At 45.8% G+C, this 18,664-nt stretch overlaps 1 protein-coding gene across 7 annotated transcripts in view; it reads right to left on the bottom strand.

Moving 5' to 3' along the window:
- Window positions 1-18,664, bottom strand: part of XRN1 (5'-3' exoribonuclease 1) — an 84,129-nt gene that overhangs the window by 52,007 nt on the left and 13,458 nt on the right. For all 7 annotated transcript variants that reach the window (XR_010590362.1, XM_065556912.1, XM_065556913.1 and 4 more), the window contains exons 7-15: window positions 14,184-14,271; window positions 13,934-14,102; window positions 8,086-8,153; window positions 4,208-4,342; window positions 2,797-2,866; window positions 2,033-2,138; window positions 1,386-1,475; window positions 751-907; window positions 101-220 (exon numbers count right to left, since the gene is read on the bottom strand). Coding sequence is in view for 6 of the 7 variants with exons in the window: in XM_065556912.1 (XP_065412984.1) it covers window positions 101-220; window positions 751-907; window positions 1,386-1,475; window positions 2,033-2,138; window positions 2,797-2,866; window positions 4,208-4,342; window positions 8,086-8,153; window positions 13,934-14,102; window positions 14,184-14,271 (1,003 nt within the window). In the remaining variant the exon portion in view is untranslated. The remainder of the gene's footprint in view (window positions 1-100; window positions 221-750; window positions 908-1,385; window positions 1,476-2,032; window positions 2,139-2,796; window positions 2,867-4,207; window positions 4,343-8,085; window positions 8,154-13,933; window positions 14,103-14,183; window positions 14,272-18,664) is intronic.

Genomic DNA, 18,664 nt, shown 5'->3' with positions numbered 1-18,664 from the left:
CAATTTAAAAACTTATTTATTTACAATCTTAACTGTAACTTATGCAAGAGTTTGTGTGGGTTTGGTTACACATTTTTTTTCATGAGTTGAAAGCACTCACCTCATCAATAAATGGGATTAATACTACTGCTTCCCATTCTTGCTGTTTTCCATTTAAGTCTGTTTTAAAGTCTGGAGGATAGTATTCTATGATTGGAGAATCTTCACTAGTCATCAAATGCTAGAAAATCAGAAAGCAATACAACAGGGGAATTCAGTCTGGCTATATTTTCATAGATAATTTAAGATTCAGTCTAGGATGACAAAACAGGTGAGGCATGATGTTAAATCAAAGTAAAGGCTAAACTGGAATGAACTGATAGTTTAACTGCCTCATTCAGAAATTACATAGTGCATCCAAAGATTGTATTAGAATAATTTAGTAAAATGTTATGCTTTAAAATCATATAATTACAATCTAAATGTCAAGCTCAGTTTGACAACAGGAACAGAAAAGATAGCAGAAGGAAGTTTCTTATTTAAAAAAATAACAGGTATACCAGACCCCCGCATTAACGCGGGGTTTTGGATCCATGCGTGGTCCTGCGTTAACGCGGGGACCACGTTACCGTGGATTCCAATGATGGTAAGTAAATTTGGGATCCATGCGCAGTCCTGCGCTATAACCGAATTTGCACTATATGGACACGCGTTCTAGCGAGGGTCCGCAGTATATGATAAAACTGGTAAAAATCAAGTTATAAAGCCTACCTCGTAGCATTTAGGTAGCAGATCTTTGCTAGCTGCTGGAAGTACTGCTAGAAGCTGTTCAAATGGCATGAAAGGTTTTCCTAACTCAAACTGGATTTTGAGTTTACTGATATTGCGAATGTCTGATAGGTAAGGTGCATAATGATAAGGATAATACCTACAGAAGAAAAAAAAAGTAATTTGAGTTAATTTCAGTACTGCAACATATACAATACAGAGGCAAACAAACATACATTAAATCAGGGATTGGCAACCTTTCAGAAATGGTGTGCCGAGTCTTCATTTATTCACTCTAATTTAAGGTTTCGGGTGCCAGTAATACATTTTAACGTTTTTAGAAGGTCTCTTTCTATAAGTCTGTAATATATAGCCAAACTATTGTTGTATATAAAGTAAATAAGGTTTTTAAAATGTTTAAGAAGCTTCATTTAAAATTAAATTAAAATGCAGAGCCCCCCGGACCAGTGGCCAGGACCTGGGCAGTGTGAGTGCCACTGAAAATCAGCTCGCGTGCCGCCTTCGGCGCACGTGCCATAGGTTGCCTACCCCTGCATTAAATGGTGTCAATATATTACTCAAAGTTCACTTGATCCCAACACAATTCAGGATCTCTCATCTGACATTAATTCTCTTACCAGCTCCATGACTGAACCCCATGGTAGTAATAGTGCAAAATCCACTGTATTGCCTGGACATAACATTCAGCCTGACCAGCCAGGAAGTCACTTAAAAGAGAAAGAAATGTTACGTATTGATTTTTTTCCTTGTTTATTTACTTTTTACTAATATATGATTCAAGGGAAAGCTTCTTGAACAATTAGCAACTACACGGTCTTCTGGGCCCCTTTTGGAGTCATATCAATGGATCTTCCTTCTGGCACAGGAGGGCTTATCATGGCAAACTTCTCAGTTGACTAATACCTCTGACTGATACAAAAAGAAGTGTCATGGCTATAGCTTAACACCAAGAACTCCTTTCCTGAGGACTGGATATGCTGCCTTAGATTCCAGATACTGAGGGTATGTCAACATACAATTAGACACCTGCAGCTGACCCATGCAAGCTGACTTGGGCTCGCAGGGCTTGGGCTAAGGGGCTGTTTAACTGAGGTGTTGAAGTCCGGGCTTGGGCTGGAACCCGGACTCTAGGACTCTGCAGGTGGGGGGGGGGGTCCCAGAGCTGGTCCAGCCAGTCACAGATCTTTAATTGCAGTGTAGACATATCTTAAGAGACTTGTCTTCTGTATTTTAAAAAATGAAAGCAAGCTCAGTATAGACTTACTCTGAAACTACTTCCACACCCATCTTAGTCATATAATACGTTCTCTTGTATTGCCTGAACTCAGTCTCAAACAGGTCTTCATCTTCTTGTTCATCTTCCAATGCATCTGAAATGAAGCCAATAAAGAGACTGGATTAACATTCATTTCTTAGCCAAAAGATTTTAGACTGTTCAGTGTTGACATTGTTACTGTAGTTTTATTCCTGAATTCACAGTTGAAGAGAAATATTCCTTTCTGTACAGGAAGAGAATGAACAATAAAACACGTATCATTCGGTCCAAAACCTTACTGGATTAAGAGTCTGCAAATGGTCAAAGGTTGTAAAAGTTATACAATTTGCCACTATGTGCTCTGTGACCAAAAAAACTTATGGGAGCAGGCTAAATGCTGTCAGAAAATAATAATCTGCACACTTATAATTTGAACCAAAATATGGCAAAGATTTAATAGTGACTTATAATATCACTAAAAATTCATTGTTTTTATAAACTGACCAATATATTTAAATTTCTAAATGAAAAAAATTACATATCCTATGCTTTGGTGCTTTGGACTAATTTTAAAACTCAAACGCACAAGCAAAAAAGTAAATCCATTATTTTTGTCCTCACCCACATAGGTTACTAGGAAAAAATATATTGCTGTTATTTTTTTAAGTTGTATTTGTTTGCACTTCTTTACCAATTCACAATTGGTTTCCCAAATATTTGTACAGATCATCAGGGTTCTACAGTATGTATTCTGCATAATACTTTGCACTTACTTTTAGAAGAAGTCATAATTCCATCCTCAGTTTTCTCTAGAGCAGCCAAACACATGGAGTTTTCCTGAACCTATTAAAATTATGAATTCACAGTTGAGGTAAACAAAACAAGAAATACATGGCAATATGTAGGTAACATAACACATTACCATTTAATGTGCAACTTAAAAACTAAGATGCTGAAGAAATTTTTTACTTTTTAAAACAAACACCAAAAGAGTTGCACTTGTTTTGCCCTATAACTGTTTTTCAAAAATGCTTTATATATACACATACATACACACACAGAGTTTTTTTTTAAAGGAACTATGAGGAAAAAAACTTTTAAATATTGTTTAATATCTATGTCTGATTAAAAAGCCTCTAAAAAAGGGGGGCAGATGGAATTTATTTGATCACACTGGCCAATTATTGTCTTCATTTGGGTGCTACATTTTTCTTCACTTATAGTAGGTGCCAGTGACATCATCAGCCCCTAATCTAGCCACTTTTCCACAGTAGCCGTGAAATTAGCCTTCTGAGCAGCTGTCACTGACATTTTATGGAGCAATCAAAAAGGTTATCTACTACTGTACAGCTACCCTCCTCATCTACGACAGATGAAAAAGTATCCAAGAGTACAGCTAATCATATTAAAACATATGCATTTTAAAGCATATGGCTTACTCTTACAAAACCCAAACAGTACTAGTGAGTGGCAGAGTTAAGTACACTGATGGAGTTGATCACAGCTGAGTTTCATGCTGCTGCTGCTGCTACTACTGTCAGTACCACTGGAAAAATGCCACTGTGCAGAAATAAGAGTGGTCCACTTCTGCTGCTGAAGGCATATAGGAGGGGCAGACAGAATGGAAAATAGGAGTTGTGAGGTTGGGGACATAGACAAAAATAGAGGAAAGAGTTAGTGCAAGAGAAAGAAGGTAATACTTTTAAGTGACTTTAAAACAGCATTGCCATTTTGATGTAAAATCTAAGATATCAGCTCTGATGGAGCAAGCTGTTTACTTAATCAGCATCAAACATCTGACTGACACACCCATCTTCTGAGCTGCCAAGACTAACTTTCACAGTATGACTTCTCCCTCTGAATGATGTTCAATAGCAGCTGATGGAAAGACACACTGATTTCTATCTTTTATTTTTTTTAAAAAGTATGTGCTTAATTTGAGAAAAATGGCACTGGAAAGTGCGTATGAATGTATACGTATGTATAAGACAGATATATCGCTCAACAAATATTAAATTTTTCCATCATTTCTGATTTCTAAAAAAACAGAAGTAAAAAATATAAAATACCACAACATTTAACAGTTTGAGATTTTAAAAATAATTTAACAGATCTTTACTCATATGTTTTGACAAATAGCTGAATATTTCTACATTTTCAGAGCTGTACATTTAAAATACCAACCTTCTGTTTCTTTTGCTTATGGCTTCTTGCTTCTTCTGCTGCGATACCAGCTGCCTCATTGAGGTATTTATTGCCTACTTTGCTTTCAAACCATTTTAGGTCTACAAAGACTTCGCTGAAATGTTCACGATCAAACTGTGTACAGAGATTAAAGTAAATTTAGAAAAATTATTTTAAAAAGGCAATGTACACTATTGCTGAATGAACACTGTAGCATATGAAACAGAAAATGCAAGCCATTTTTGTCATCTGTAAGAGCTGCATTAGATTACATAAAATGTTATCTGCACATGAATGTTTAACCCATGAGCGGAGGCAATCTAACATGAACCACCTCTTATTATAGAGGCAGAACATTTATATTGAAAACCTACTTTTTCTTTTTCTTGTAACCTGAAACAGTTTAAAGAAATTAGACGATTTTTGAATTATATTATCCATCCTACAATATCACAGAATCACAGAACTGGAAGGGACCTCAAGAGGTCTTCTAGTCCAGTCCCCTGCACTCAAGGCAGCACTAAGTATTACCTAGACCAGTGGTCTCCAACCTTTTTACGCCCAAGATCACTTTTTGAATTTAAGGGCAACCCAGGATCTACCCCGCCCCTTCTCCAAAGCCCTGCCTCACTCACTCCACGCCCCCCTCCATCACTCACTCTCCCCCACCCCCATTCACTGGGCTGGGGTAGGGGGTTGGAGTTTGGGAGGGGGTGCGGGCTTTGGACTGGAGCCGAGGGAGCTCTGGGCTGAGTCTGGGGCAGGGCGTTGGGGTGCAGGAGGGGATGAAGGGTGCAAGCTCTGGGAGTTTGGGTGCAGGAGGGGGCTCCGAACTGGGGCAGAGTGTTGGGGTGCAGAAGGAGGTATGGGGTGCTGGCTCTAGGAGGGGGGTCAGGGCTGGGGCAGAGGGTACGGAGTGCTGGCTCTAGGAGGGGATCAGGGCTGGGGCTTGGGATGCAGGAGGGGGCTCAGGGTGCAGGAGGGTGTATGGGGTGCTAGCTCCAGGAGGGGGCTCAGGGCTCGAGTGCGGCCTCCTGCCAGGCAGCACTTACCTCCGGCAGCTCCCGGTTGGTGGTGTAGTGTGGCTGCCGCTAAGGCAGGCTCCCTGCCTACCCCAGCCCCACACCACTCCCGGAAGGGGCCAACACGCCCCTGCAGCCCTTGGGGGTGGGGGGACGGGATGGCACGTGGCTCCGCTCACTGCCCCTCCCTGCAAGCACCATCCCCGCACCTCCCATTGGCCACAGTTCTCCATTCCCGGCCAATGGGAACTGCAGGGGCGGTGCTTGCATGCAGGAGCAGCGCGCGGAGGGAGACACCCCACACCCCCCGGGGCTGGGCTGGCCGCTTCCGGGTGTGGCGTGGAGCAAGCAGGGTACCTGTTTTAGCGGCAGCTCCACTGTGCCGCCGGAGATCTCAATCGACTGGGAGATACTCTAGGATCGACCAGTCAATCGCGATTGACTGGCTGGTGACCACTGATATAGACCATCCCTCTCTAATCTGCTTTTAAAAATCTCCAATGACGTAGATTCCACAACCTCCCTAGGCAATTTATTCCAGCGCTTAACCACCCTGACAGGAAATTTTTCCTAATTTCTAACCTAAACTGACTTTGCTGAAATTTAACCCCGTTACTTCTTGTACTATCCTCAGGAGTTAGAGAGAACATTTTTTCTCTCTCCTCCTTGTAACAACCTTTTATGTACTTGAAAACTGTTATGTTCTCCCTCAGTCTTCTCTTCTCCGGACTAAACAACCCTATTATTTCAATCTCACCTCATAGATAATGTTTTCTAGACCTTTAATTTTTTTTTCTCTTCTCTGGATTTTCTTTAATTTGTCCACATCTTTCCTGAAATGTGGAGCCTAAAACTGGACACACTACTCCAGTTGAGGCCTAATTAGTGTGGAAAGCAACAAAGTGTGGAGTAGAGCATAAGGATGTAAAATACTAAATAGTTAAACAGTTAAAACATTAGTCTTACTGGTTAACTGACCCTAACCATTAGCCCCCAGCCCCGGGCCAGTTGCGTGGGCCCGCCAGCCCCAGCCATGCAGGGCCAGCCGGAGCAGCCCCACCTGCAGAGCCCTCAGACCCTCTCCCTTTAATCAGTTAACCATTTAAATGACATAATTTTAATAGTTTAAATGGTTAACTTTTTAAACGAATATTTACATTTCTAGCAGAGCAGAATTACTTCTTGTGTCCTGCTTACAACACTCCTGAGACGACATCCCAGAATTATGTTTGCTTTTTTTAGCAACAGTTTTCCACTGTTGACTCAAATTTAGCTTGTGATCCACTGTGACCCCCAGATCCCTTGCTGCAGTATTCCTTCCTAGGCAGTCATTTCCCATTTTGTAACTGATTGCTCCTTCAATATAGCGAAGTGGAGTATTTTGTATTTGTCCTTATTGAATTTCATCCTATTTATTTCAGATCATTTCTCCAGTTTGTCCAGATCATTTTGAATTTTAATCCTAACCTCCAAAGCACTTGCAACCCCTCCCAGCTTGGTATCATCCACAAACTTTATAAGTATACTCTCTATGCCATTATCTAAATCACTGATGAAGATATTGAATGGAACCAGACACAGGACCAATCCGTGCAGGACCCCACTCGATATGCCCTTATGCCCTATCGGTATGAACCAATGATAGCTCTGGGAATGTTTTTTCAACCAGTTATGCACCAACCTTATTGTAGCTCCATCTAGGTTGTATTTCCCTAGTTTGTTTATGAGAAGGTCATGCAAGACAGTATCAAAAGCCTTACTAAAGTCAAGATATACTACATGTACCACTTCCCTCCTATCCACAAGGCTTGTTACCCTGTCAAAGAAAGCTATTAGGTTGGTTTGACACAATTTGTTTTTGACAAATCCATGCTATTATTTATCACCTTATTATCTTCAAGGTGTCTGCTAACTGATTGCTTAATTATTTGCTCCATAATCTTTCCGAGTACTGAAGTTAAGATGATTGGTCTGTAATTCCCCAGGATGTCCTTATTCCCCTTTTTATAGATTGCCACTATATTTTCCCTTTTCCAGTCCTCTGGAATCTCACCCATGTGAGATAATGTACCATCTTATGTCTAGGTACATTATAGAATGTCAATAGTTTTTGGGTCAAATGTTCATGTGCAGATAACCCCTTATCCACATTGATATGGTCCATGCCTTTTGTCACTTCTAGGACAGATTACTGCAATGTACCATAATGGGGCTGGCTCTTGAAAGCCACCTGGATTGCTTCAGCTAGTGCAGACTGCTGCTGCCCATCTTTGTGAGCATCTAACACTTCCATACTCTAAACTGATTCCCCATTTGATTTCAGGTGCAATATAAGATAATGGTTATAATCTAAAGCCAATTACTTAATTTTCTGCCTCTCTCCCCAAAATCTATTATGACAATCAGATCAGATGGCAATTGGTTGGATTGTGTGACAAAAGTGCAACTGGCAGCAGGGTCCTCATCTACAGAATTTGCTCCATCTAGTGGTTTATCAGAGCTAGAGTATGGTGCTTTCCTGGCTAAAGTTCAAGGCATATTTAAATAAGGCTTTTGTGTAAAACTGAGGGACAGATCCTCAACTAATATAAGTTTCCATAGAGTCATTCTGTAAAAGATTCAGGGGCAGATTCTTAGCTGATGCCAATTGTCAAGAGTTCTATAGATTTAATCTTCTACGCAGCAGTGAGATAGCTCCTTGGGTGAATGCACTTCAGCTTTTGTCCAAAATAGGAGGCTTGAACTTGCTATGAAGACTGTATTTTGATTGCGTATTTTTAAAAGTATGAGGCACTCAGACACTATAGTGATGGGCAGCCCTATAATATATACACAGTACAAATAAAGGTTACTTACATCTGACAGTTTTGTAAGATATTTCTCAAAGCGTTGTAAGTTCAGATGCCCACTTTCATTAATGTAGCCTATTGGGGAAAAAATCATGTATGTATTTAAAGACTTACATTAAAGTTCTATGTGCAATAATACCCCCCTTTTAGATACCCAATAAAATCTTCTCCAGTAAAATTGCAAAGCTTTCTAACACATCTGCTGAGGATGTCAATCAAATCTAACAGCAACAAAATTAACTGTCCTTACTTTCAAACAACTGAAGTTAATGTACATTCTAAAACTCTTCATAATAATTTGTTAACTGATGACCAGTTAGTGCATATAGGATTGAAACTGAACATTCCCACCTGAATATTCTCCCACTGAAACCTAGACACTACAATCTTTCATATTTTAGTTTCCATAGAAAACTCCCTCTCTTCACCCAATACCCCATCCAGTTTTCTCCATCCACTGTCCCACTACAGGCCTGAAACTCCATTAACCCTCTGCAATTTCTTAATATTTTAAAGATGCTATACAATACTTTCTTTGTTCTCCCAATACAGATTGGATACAATACTCTCATCTAAAGTCTACATATTTACCTGTGATTTCTCCATGCTACCCACTAAACAAATAATCTCAAAAACTACAGTTAATGGATAGACTTCATAACTTGTGACAGCCACATTGGAAAAAGTAAATATAGCTCTCCCATAAAAAGGAATCTTGAAAATAATAAGATATCAGTAATAAAACTGATGTATCATGTAAGCATTCTGGGGCAAGTGACAAAAAGTTTTGGTAGCTCACAGATTTATCAGTGAGAAAGCAATACGAGACATCACTCATATCATTGCGGTCTTTGCCCCGTCCCATACTTTTTCTGGATCTTTTTTTTATTCTTGCCAGGCCAATAGCAACAAACAGTAATGCTGTGAAAAAGTGTTAATACCCATGGAATCAGATACAAAAAAAAAAAAAAAAAAAAAGGCTGTTACCTGTTCCATAACTGGTGTTCTTTGAGATGTGTTGCTCATGTCTATTCCACAGTAGGTGTGTGCGCGTGCCACATGCACCGGTGCTGGAAGTTTTTCCCTTAGCAGTACCCGTAGGGGGGGAGCACCGCTGCGACCCCTGGAGTGGTGCCTCTATATCGTGCTATAAGGGGAGCCATGCGCTTCCCGCCCCGCTCGGTTCCTTCTTGCCGGACAACTCCGACAGAGGGGAAGGAGGGTGGGGTGTGGAATAGACATGAGCAACACATCTCAAAGAACACAAGTTACGGAACAGGTAACTGTCTTTTCTTCTTTGAGTGATTGCACATGTGTATTCCACAATAGGTGATTCCAAGCCATATCTGTTGGAGGTGGGCAGGAGTTCACGAGACGCAGTACCGCTCTGCCAAACCCGGTGTCATCCCTAGTTTGGGAGACGATTGCATAATGCGCAGTGAATGTGTGAACTGAAGACCAGGTGGCAGCCCTACAGATGTCCTGGATAGGGACATGGACTACATAGGCAGCTGACGAGGCCAGAGCTCTCGTTGAGTGTGCCCTGATGATCAGTGGCGGGGGAACCCCTGCCAGATCATAGCACGTGCATATGCACGAGGTGATCCAGCGAGAAAGGCGCTGGACGGAAATGGGCTGCCCCTTCATACGCTCGGCCAAGGCAACGAAGAGTTGTGAGGATTTTTGGAACGGTTTAGTCCGATCCAGGTAGAAGGCCAGCGCCCTATGCACATCAAGAGTGTGAAGGCAGCGTTCTTCATTGGAGGAATGGGGCTTGGGACAGAGCACGGGGAGAAAGATGGCCTGTTCCATATGGAAGGCGGAGACCACGTTCGGGAGGAATGCAGGGTGTGGGCGATGCTGGACCTTATCCTTGTGGAAGACCATATATGGAGGTTCCGAGGTCAAGGCCCTGAGCTCTGAGACACGTCGGGCCGATTTGATTGTTACAAGGAAGGCTACCTTCCATGAGAGGTGAGACAAGGAACACGTGGCCAAGGTTTCAAAGGGAGGCCCCGTGAGGTGGGACAAGACCAGGTTTAGGTCCCATTGCGGTACAGGGGATCTAGCATACGGGAATGAACGGTCAAGGCCTCTCAGGAAGCGGTAGGTCATAGTATGGGAGAAGACCGAGTGCCCTTGCACCGGCAGGTGGAAGGCCGATATGACCGCCAAGCGTACCCTGACCCTTGGGTCCTAAGGATAAGCTGGAGCGGTGCAGACGATGGGGAGACTCCCCGCTCCCCCACCCACCTGGAAAATCGGGACCACTTTGCCAGGTACGTCCAGCGTGTGGATGGCTTCCTACTTTCCAGGAGGACCTGCCTGACTTCCTCAGAATACCTCCTCTCCTCGTCTAGCCACTGAGCAGCCATGCTGTCAGGTGGAGAACGGCCAGATTGGGATGAAGGAGGTGGCCCCCATCCTGGGAGAGGAGGTCCGGGCGTAGCAGCAACCTCCTCGGAAGGCCTGCCAGTAGGTCCAGTAGGGTTCCGTACCAGTGTTGATGGGGCCAGGCTGGGGCGATAAGGATGATACGCTTTGTCTGTTTTCATTTTTTCTAGGACTTTGCCTATAAGGGGAAATGGTGGAAAAGCATAGAAAAGCTGGTCCAACCACTGCAGGAGGAAGGCATCTGAGATCGCGTCCCTTCCCAACCACCTCCCCCCTCCCGGAACAAAACCAGGGGGCAACGCTGGTTCTGGCGGGTCGCGAACAGGTCCATGTGGGGAATTCCCCACTCTCGGAAGAGCCGGTGAGTGACCTCCGAGTGGAGAGACCACTCGTAATGGGGGAAGAAAACCCTGCTGAGGCAATCGGCCTGTGTATTGCGGGCGCCTGGTAGGTGGAAAGCCCTCAGGGAGATGTCGTGGGCTATACAGAATTCCCACAGGCTCAGAGCTTTCCGGCAGAGGGCCGAGGACCGTGACCCACCTTGCCTGTTGATGTAGAACATCATGGCAGTGTTGTCCGTAAGGACTCTGGCCTTGCCGCGAAACTGCGTGACAAAAGCTACACACGCCAACCGTATCGCCCTGAGCTCCCTGACATTTATATGGAGGGACAGGTCTGAGGTTGACCACATCCCTTGGGTTTACATGTTCCCTATGTGGGCTCCCCAGCCCAAGTCCAACGCATCGGACACCAGGTCTATTGACGGGGCTGTCTCCCGGAAAGGAACCCTTGGAGCATGTTGCCCGGGAAGGACCACCATTGTAGGGAGGCGTTTACCCGGGTCGGTACCGTGAGGACCTTGTCCAGACCGTCCCGGGCCTGGGAGAACTGGGAGGCTAGCCATAGCTGGAGGGGCCTCATTTGGAGCCTGGCGTGGCAGACCACATACTTGCACGCCGCCATGTGCCCTAGGATCTGAAGGCACGCCCTTGGATGTCACCAGAAAAGTCGAGACCAAGGCAATGAGACCTTTGAGGGTTTCAAACTTGCCCACTGGGAGAGAGGCTATGGCCCTTAAGGAGTCCAGTAGTGCCCCGCCGAAAGCCTAGACAGGAGGAGCCACGACGCCCTGCACATGGAGATCGCGGAGGCCATCGAGTGAGCTGCCGTATCCGCCGCGTCCGATGCTGCCTGCAGGGTTGCTTTGGCTGCCGTTGCCCCCTTGTCCATCAATGCCTTAAAGTCCTTTCTATCACGCTCTGGGAGGAGTGGCTCGAACTTTGGCAGGGACTCCCATCAATTAAAATCATATCGGCTCAGTAAGGCCTGATGGTTGGCCACCCTGAGCTGGAAACTGGAAGAGGAGTAAAGTTTTCTACCAAAAGAGTCTAGTCTCCTGGCATCTTTATTCTTGGGGGTGGGCGTGGGCTGGCCCTGCTGCTCCCGGTGGTTCACCGATTCCACCACCAGGCAGTTAGGTGCCGGGTGAGAATAGAGGCATTCGTGGTTCTTGGCCGGCATGAAATACTTCCTCTCAGCCTTCTTGGAAATCGGGGCCAGAGAGGCAGGAGTTAACCACAGGGCATTGGAGATGTTGGCTACTCCTTGGTGAAGGGGTAAAGCCACATGGTCCGGCACCGAGGGGGACAGTACATTAAAGAGGGAATCAGATGGGCCCTCCATCTCCTCAGCCTGCAGCTGGAGGCTCGACGCCACCCGCTTTAGCAGGTCTTGATGCGCCCTGAAGTCTTCCTGTGGAGCAGAGGGCGGTGCCATGATGGTATCATCCGGTGCAGGAGAGGAGGCCGGCACGGGGCTGTGGGCCACAGCCGGTGCCGGGGGATCAACCCCCAGGTCGGAGTCCAAGCACGGAGCTGACGACTCATGATCTGTCGATGTGTGCCTTGGCCTAGATAGCGAGACCGACGGGGCCTCAGATGCCCCGGCCACCGAGCGGGTTACCGCCTGGGTGGGCATCAGCGGCTACGGTGCCCATTGACACCATTGTCCCTGCCATGGGGCTCCTTGCCACTATCCATGCTGCGGGCCAGGTGGCACTATCTGGTCCGGCTGATCAGTACGGCCCAGCGAGGGTGTCTGGGTGCCGAGGCCGAGGTCACCACCAACCGAACGGTACCATAGGAGCGGTGGGAGCGACGGTGCCTACGATGCCGGGACCGGTACCCCCCGGTGCCTCGACGTCGAGGACCGGTACCCCCCGGAAGTACTGCTCCAAGATTCGCTTCGGCGCTGGAGCTGCGGTGCCGTGGGCCGATGACACGCGGCGGGAGCCCCGTGTGTGACGTCTGACAGAGCGGGAGCTCGAGTGGGAGCGTCGACGTTGGTCGTAATGAGACTGGCTGCGATAGCTGCGTCGTGAAGAGGAGCGCCTTTGACGCCTATCTCAGTGCCTGCGCCGGCTGCTGCATGGCGTGGAGGGACCCTGAGACTCCTGCCCGGGCGGCACCGAACTGGGTAACCTGGCTGGCATCGAGGGTGGTGGACGCGAGCTGCGAGTGGACCTGTCACTGCGTGCATTGATGGGATCGGGACCGCAAGAGAGGTGCGTGTTGACGCTGCTGGGCTACTCTGCTCAGCACGAGTCGGAGGTTTTGAGCCCGGGGGGAACCGAGGGCTGCCCAACGCCTTCTCACGGCGCCGCTGCAAAGTCGAGCTCTTCCTTTGCTTCTTGGAAGGCGAGCGATGCCGACTGGGGAAGGGGGCTTCGCTGCGCACCGACAATGCGGTGCCTGGCGCCGAGTCCACTTGGCGTACCGAAGTTGGAGCCAGCGCTGATTCCATGAGGAGAGCGCGAAGCCTGATGTCCCTCTCCTTCTTAGTTCGTGGCTTAAAAGACCTGCAGATCTTGCAACGTTCACTCACATGAGTTTCGCCCAAGCAGCGGAGACACTCAGCATGCGGATCACTCCTTGGCATGGAACGGCGACAGGAGTCGCACGACTTGAAGCCTAGGGCACAGGACATGCCCCGGGCCCACAATAACAACTGAAAAACTACTTTCTACGAGCTACTAATAACTAGCTAAAGGTACCACTAAGACCAACTGGAAAGGCTGCAGCAGAGCTGGAGCAAGAAGTTCCAACGCACCTTCACTGGCGGCAAGAAGGAACTGAGGGTGGGGGGAGCACGCGGCTCCCCTTATAGCGCGATATAGAGGCGCCACTCCAGGGGTCGCAGCGGTGCTCCCCCCTTACGGGTACTGCTAAGGGAAAAACTTTCGGCACCGGTGCACGTGGCGCGCATGCACACCTACTGTGGAATACACATGAGCAAGCACTCGAAGAAGAATTGACTAGCTCACACTTCAGCAAGTACTATCAAACAATATTGTTATACTAGTAAGGTCTATATAGGCAACACTTCAGTTTAACCTTTCCTTTGATTTCTGTTCCAGAACTATAAGTATGTTTCTGATTAAATATATTTTTAAAATTACTTACCTCCAAGTTCTGGCAGGATAGCCATATATGTTTTATAAAGTAGTGGCAGCGCATCATGATTAATATGTAAATGAGGTAGATGAGGAATAAAGTCATTGCCTACAAGAAACCCCATTAAGATCCAATCATCTATTATCCTTTCAATGTCATATTGAAAAGAAATCTTGTCCTAAAAAATAAGAAAAGCTTTATGATCAAGTTTGTATACAAAGTTTTAACGTCTTTTGCCCATGGTTCCATTAATACTTACTTTTACCGGTGAAAATTCATAGTCAATATATTCTCTCATTAATGACAAGTGCAGTAAGTGAAATGTGGTTTCTTCTGGGGCACATGCTCTGTAAATTATTCAAAACATGAAATCAACTATTTATAAATATTTCTGATGTATATAATAGTCCACTATAGTTATCCAAAAATAAGTACTCAGCTATTATGTATTTGGCTGCATTGCTAAAGATTATGATGTCTGAATACTTGTTGTCAGGAGCAAATAAATACTAATTGCATTTTACAAAGACTCTGTTTCAATAATATAATTTTGCCTTACTGGCTACCCAGGAAGTGTTCTAAAAAGCAGCAGAGACTCAGACTTCAATCCAGCAAACAATTACACTCTTGCCTAATTTTAAGCATGTGAATACTGGCAGTGACTTCAAAATTAAGCACATAAGTGTTTGCAGAAGTCTGCTTTTAAGAAAATGGAGATGCCCAGTTTGGAAAAGCGAGTGTGGTCCACTGGCTTCAGCATAGGTATGGTAACTGGGAATTCCTGCGCTCTAATCCTGGCTCTGACATTGACTCAGTATATGATTTGGGGCAAGTCAACGTAACTTGTGTCTCAACTTTCCCACAAGTAAAATGCGAAAACTCTTTATTTACCTACTTTGAAGATCTGATAAGATTAACTAGATAATATCTGTGAAGTGCTCTGAATATAAGAAGGGTTACATAACTCAAGTATTAATATTGCTGGGGATCCCCCATCATAGACAAGCCTGTGGATGCACACATACGCACACTGCTGATTTTGGCCTGGGAGTAGGCTATGAATATAAAATACCCTCCCTCTGAAGTTTATCTAGGTGAAAGCCAACTCTTTGCAAGGTTGGTGAACTAGGCCCTATGCAACACCTAAATTCCATGTTAAGGGAATAAATGCACAAGGGCTTCAGACAGTCAGGAAGATTTTTTTGTTTTTTTTTCCCTTCTCCTCAATGGCTCTGGATAAAGGAGTTTGAGGCGCAAGTGGTGTTCTCGTCCATCCTCCCTGTGCAGGGAAAAGACCTGGATAGAGACCCGTCGAATTGTGGAAGTCAACAAACGGCTACGCAGGTGGTGTCAGAGAGAAGGCTTTGGATTCTTCGACCATGGGATGGTGTTCCAAGGAGGAGGAGTGCTAGGCAGAGACAGGCTCTACCTAACGAAGAGAGGGAAGAACATCTTCACAAGCAGGCTGGCTAACCTAGTGAGGAGGGCTTTAAACTAGGTTCACTGGGGGAAGGAGACCAAAGTCCTGAGGTAAGTGAGGAAATGGAATACCGGGAGGAAGCACGAGCAGGAGAGTGCAAGAGGGGAGGACTCCTGTCTCAGACTGAGAAAGCGGGACAATCAGCGAGTTATCTTAAGTGCCTATACACAAATGCAAGAAGCCTGGGAAACAAGCAGGGAGAACTGGAAGTCCTGGCACAGTCAAGGATGTCATTGGAATAACAGAGACTTGGTGGGAAAACTCACATGACTGGAGTACTGTCATGGGTGGATATAAACTGTTCAGGAAGGACGGGCAGGGCAGAAAAGGTGGGGGAGTTGCATTGTATGTAAGAGAGGAGTATGACTGCTCAGAGCTCCGGTATGAAACTGCAGAAAAACCTGAGAGTCTCTGGATTAAGTTTAGAAATGTGAACAACAAGAGTGATGTTGTGGTGGGAGTCTGCTATAGACCACCAGACCAGGGGGATGAGGTGGACGAGGCTTTCTTCTGGCAACTAGCAGAAGTTGCTAGATCGCAGGCCTTGGTTCTCATGGGAGACTTTAATCACCCTGATATCTGCTGGGAGAGCAATACAGCAGTGCACAGACAATCCAGGAAGTTTTTGGAAAGTGTAGGGGACAATTTCCGGGTGCAAGTGCTGGAGGAACCAACTAGGGGCAGAGCTCTTTTAGACCTGCTGCTCACAAACCGTGAAGAATTAGTAGGGGAAGCAAAAGTGGATGGGAACCTGGGAGAAAGTGACCATGAGATGGTCGAGTTCAGGATCCTGACACAAGGAAGAAAGGAGAGCAGCAGAATATGGACCCTGGACTTCAGAAAAGCAGACTTTGACTCCATCAGGGAACTGATGGGCAGGATCTCCTGGGAGAATAACATGAGGGGGAAAGGAGTCCAGGAGAGCTGGCTGTATTTTAAAGAGTCCTTATTGAGGTTGCAGGAAAAAAACATCCCAATGTGTAGAAAGAACAGTAAATATGGCAGGCGACCAGCTTGGCTTAACAGTGAAATCCTTGCTGACCTTAAACGCAAAAAAGAAGCTGACAAGAAGTGGAAGATTGGACAAATGACCAGGGAGGAGTATAAAAATATTGCTCAGGCATGCAGGAGTGAAATCAGGAAGGCCAAATCACACTTGGAGTTGCAGCTAGCAAGAGATGTTAAGAGTAACAAGAAGGGTTTCTTCAGGTATGTTAGCAACAAGAAGAAAGTCAAGGAAAGTGTGGGCCCCTTACTGAAGGAGGGAGGCAACATAGTAACAGAGGATGTGGAAAAAGCTAATGTACTCAATGATTTTTTTGCCTCTGTCTTCATGAACAAGGTCAGCTCCCAGACTGCTGCACTGGGCAGCACAGTATGGGGAGAAGGTGACCAGCCCTCTGTGGAGAAAGAAGTGGTTCGGGACTATTTAGAAAAACTGGACGAGCACAAGTCCATGGGGCCGGATGCGCTGCATCCGAGGGTGTGAAAGGAGTTGGCGGATGTGATTGCAGAGCCATTGGCCATTATCTTTGAAAACTCATGGCGATTGAGGGAGGTCCTGGATGACTGGAAAAAGGCTAATGTAGTGCCCATCTTTAAAAAAGGGAAGGAGGATCCGCGGAACTTCAGGCCAGGCAGCCTCATCTCAGTCCCTGGAAAAATCATGGAGCAGGTCCTCAAGGAATCAATCCTGAAGCACTTAGAGGAGAGGAAAGTGATCAGGAACAGTCAGCATGGATTCACCAAGGGCAAGTCATGCCTGACTACCCTAATTGCTTTCTATGAGGAGATAACGGACTCTGTGGATGTGGGGAAAGCAGTGGATGTGTTATTCCTTGACATTAGCAAAGCTTATGATACAGTCTCCCACAGTATTCTTGCCAGCAAGTTAAAGAAGTATGGGCTGGATGAATGGACTATAAGGTGGATAGAAAGCTGGCTAGATTGTCGGGCTCAACGGGTAGTGATCAACGGCTCCATGTCTAGTTGGCAGCCGGTTTCAAGTGGAGTGCCTCAGGGGTCGGTCCTGGGGCCGGTTTTGTTCAATATCTTCATTAATGATCTGGAGGATGGCGTGGACTGCACTCTCAGCAAGTTTGCAGATGACACTAAACTGGGAGGAGTGGTAGATACGCTGGAGGGTAGGGATAGGATACAGAGGGACCTAGACAAATTAGAGGATTGGACCAAAGAAACCTGATGAGGTTAGGACGGAAGAATCCCATGCACTGTTACAGACTAGGGACCGAATGGCTAGGAAGCAGTTCTGCAGAAAAGGACCTAGGGGTTACAGTGGACGAAAAGCTGGATATGAGTTGACAGTGTGCCATTGTTGTCAAGAAGGCTAACGGCATTTTGGGCTGTATAAGTAGGGGCATTGCCAGCAGATCGAGGGACGTGATCATTCCCCTCTATTCGACATTGGTGAGGCCTCATCTGGAGTACTGTGTCCAGTTTTGGGCCCCATACTATAAGAAGGATGTGGAAAAATTGGAAAGAGTCCAACGGAGGGCAACAAAAATAATTAGGGGGCTGGAACACATGACTTATGAGGAGAGGCTGAGGGAACTGGGATTGTTTAGTCTGCAGAAGAGAAGAATGAGGGGGGATTTGATAGCTGCTTTCAACTACCTGAAAGGGGGTTCCAAAGAGGATGGATCTAGACTGTTCTCAGTGGTACCTGATGACAGAACAAGGAGTAATGGTCTCAAGTTGCAGTTGTGGAGGTTTAAGTTGGATATTAGGAAAAACTTTTTCACTAGGAGGGTGGTGAATGGGTTACCTAGGGAGGTGGTGGAATCTCCTTCCTTAGAGGTTTTTAAGGTCAGGCTTGACAAAGCCCTGGCTGGGAATTGGTCCTGCTTTGAGCAGGGGGTTGGACTAGATGACCTCCTGAGGTCCCTTCCAACCCTGATATTCTATGATTCTATTTTGGTTGGGCTTTGGGCTTGTTTGGTCTCCTTCCTCTGTCATATCAGAAATGACTACAGAAGGAAATGGGATGCTGGACAGGGTGGGCTGGTACTCTAAGATTGCACCAAGCATTCTCTCTCGGGTGCTAATCTGGGTGATTCTTGCTCGCATGCTCAGGGTCTAACTGATCATCATATGTAGGGTCAAGAAGGAATTTTCCCCCAGACCAGTTTGGCAATGATCTCTGGGGTTTTTCTCCTTCCTCTGCAGCATGGGTGCAGGTCACTTGCTGGGATCATCTGGATATAGCCCACTTAATCAATTCTGTATCATTGTGGGGACCT

The sequence above is a fragment of the Chrysemys picta genome, chromosome 9 (genome assembly GCF_011386835.1).
Source record: "Chrysemys picta bellii isolate R12L10 chromosome 9, ASM1138683v2, whole genome shotgun sequence".
Classification (NCBI taxonomy): domain Eukaryota; kingdom Metazoa; phylum Chordata; order Testudines; family Emydidae; genus Chrysemys; species Chrysemys picta.
Note: the sequence above shows the minus strand (reverse complement) of the source record. Positions and strands in the feature narration are given on the sequence as shown.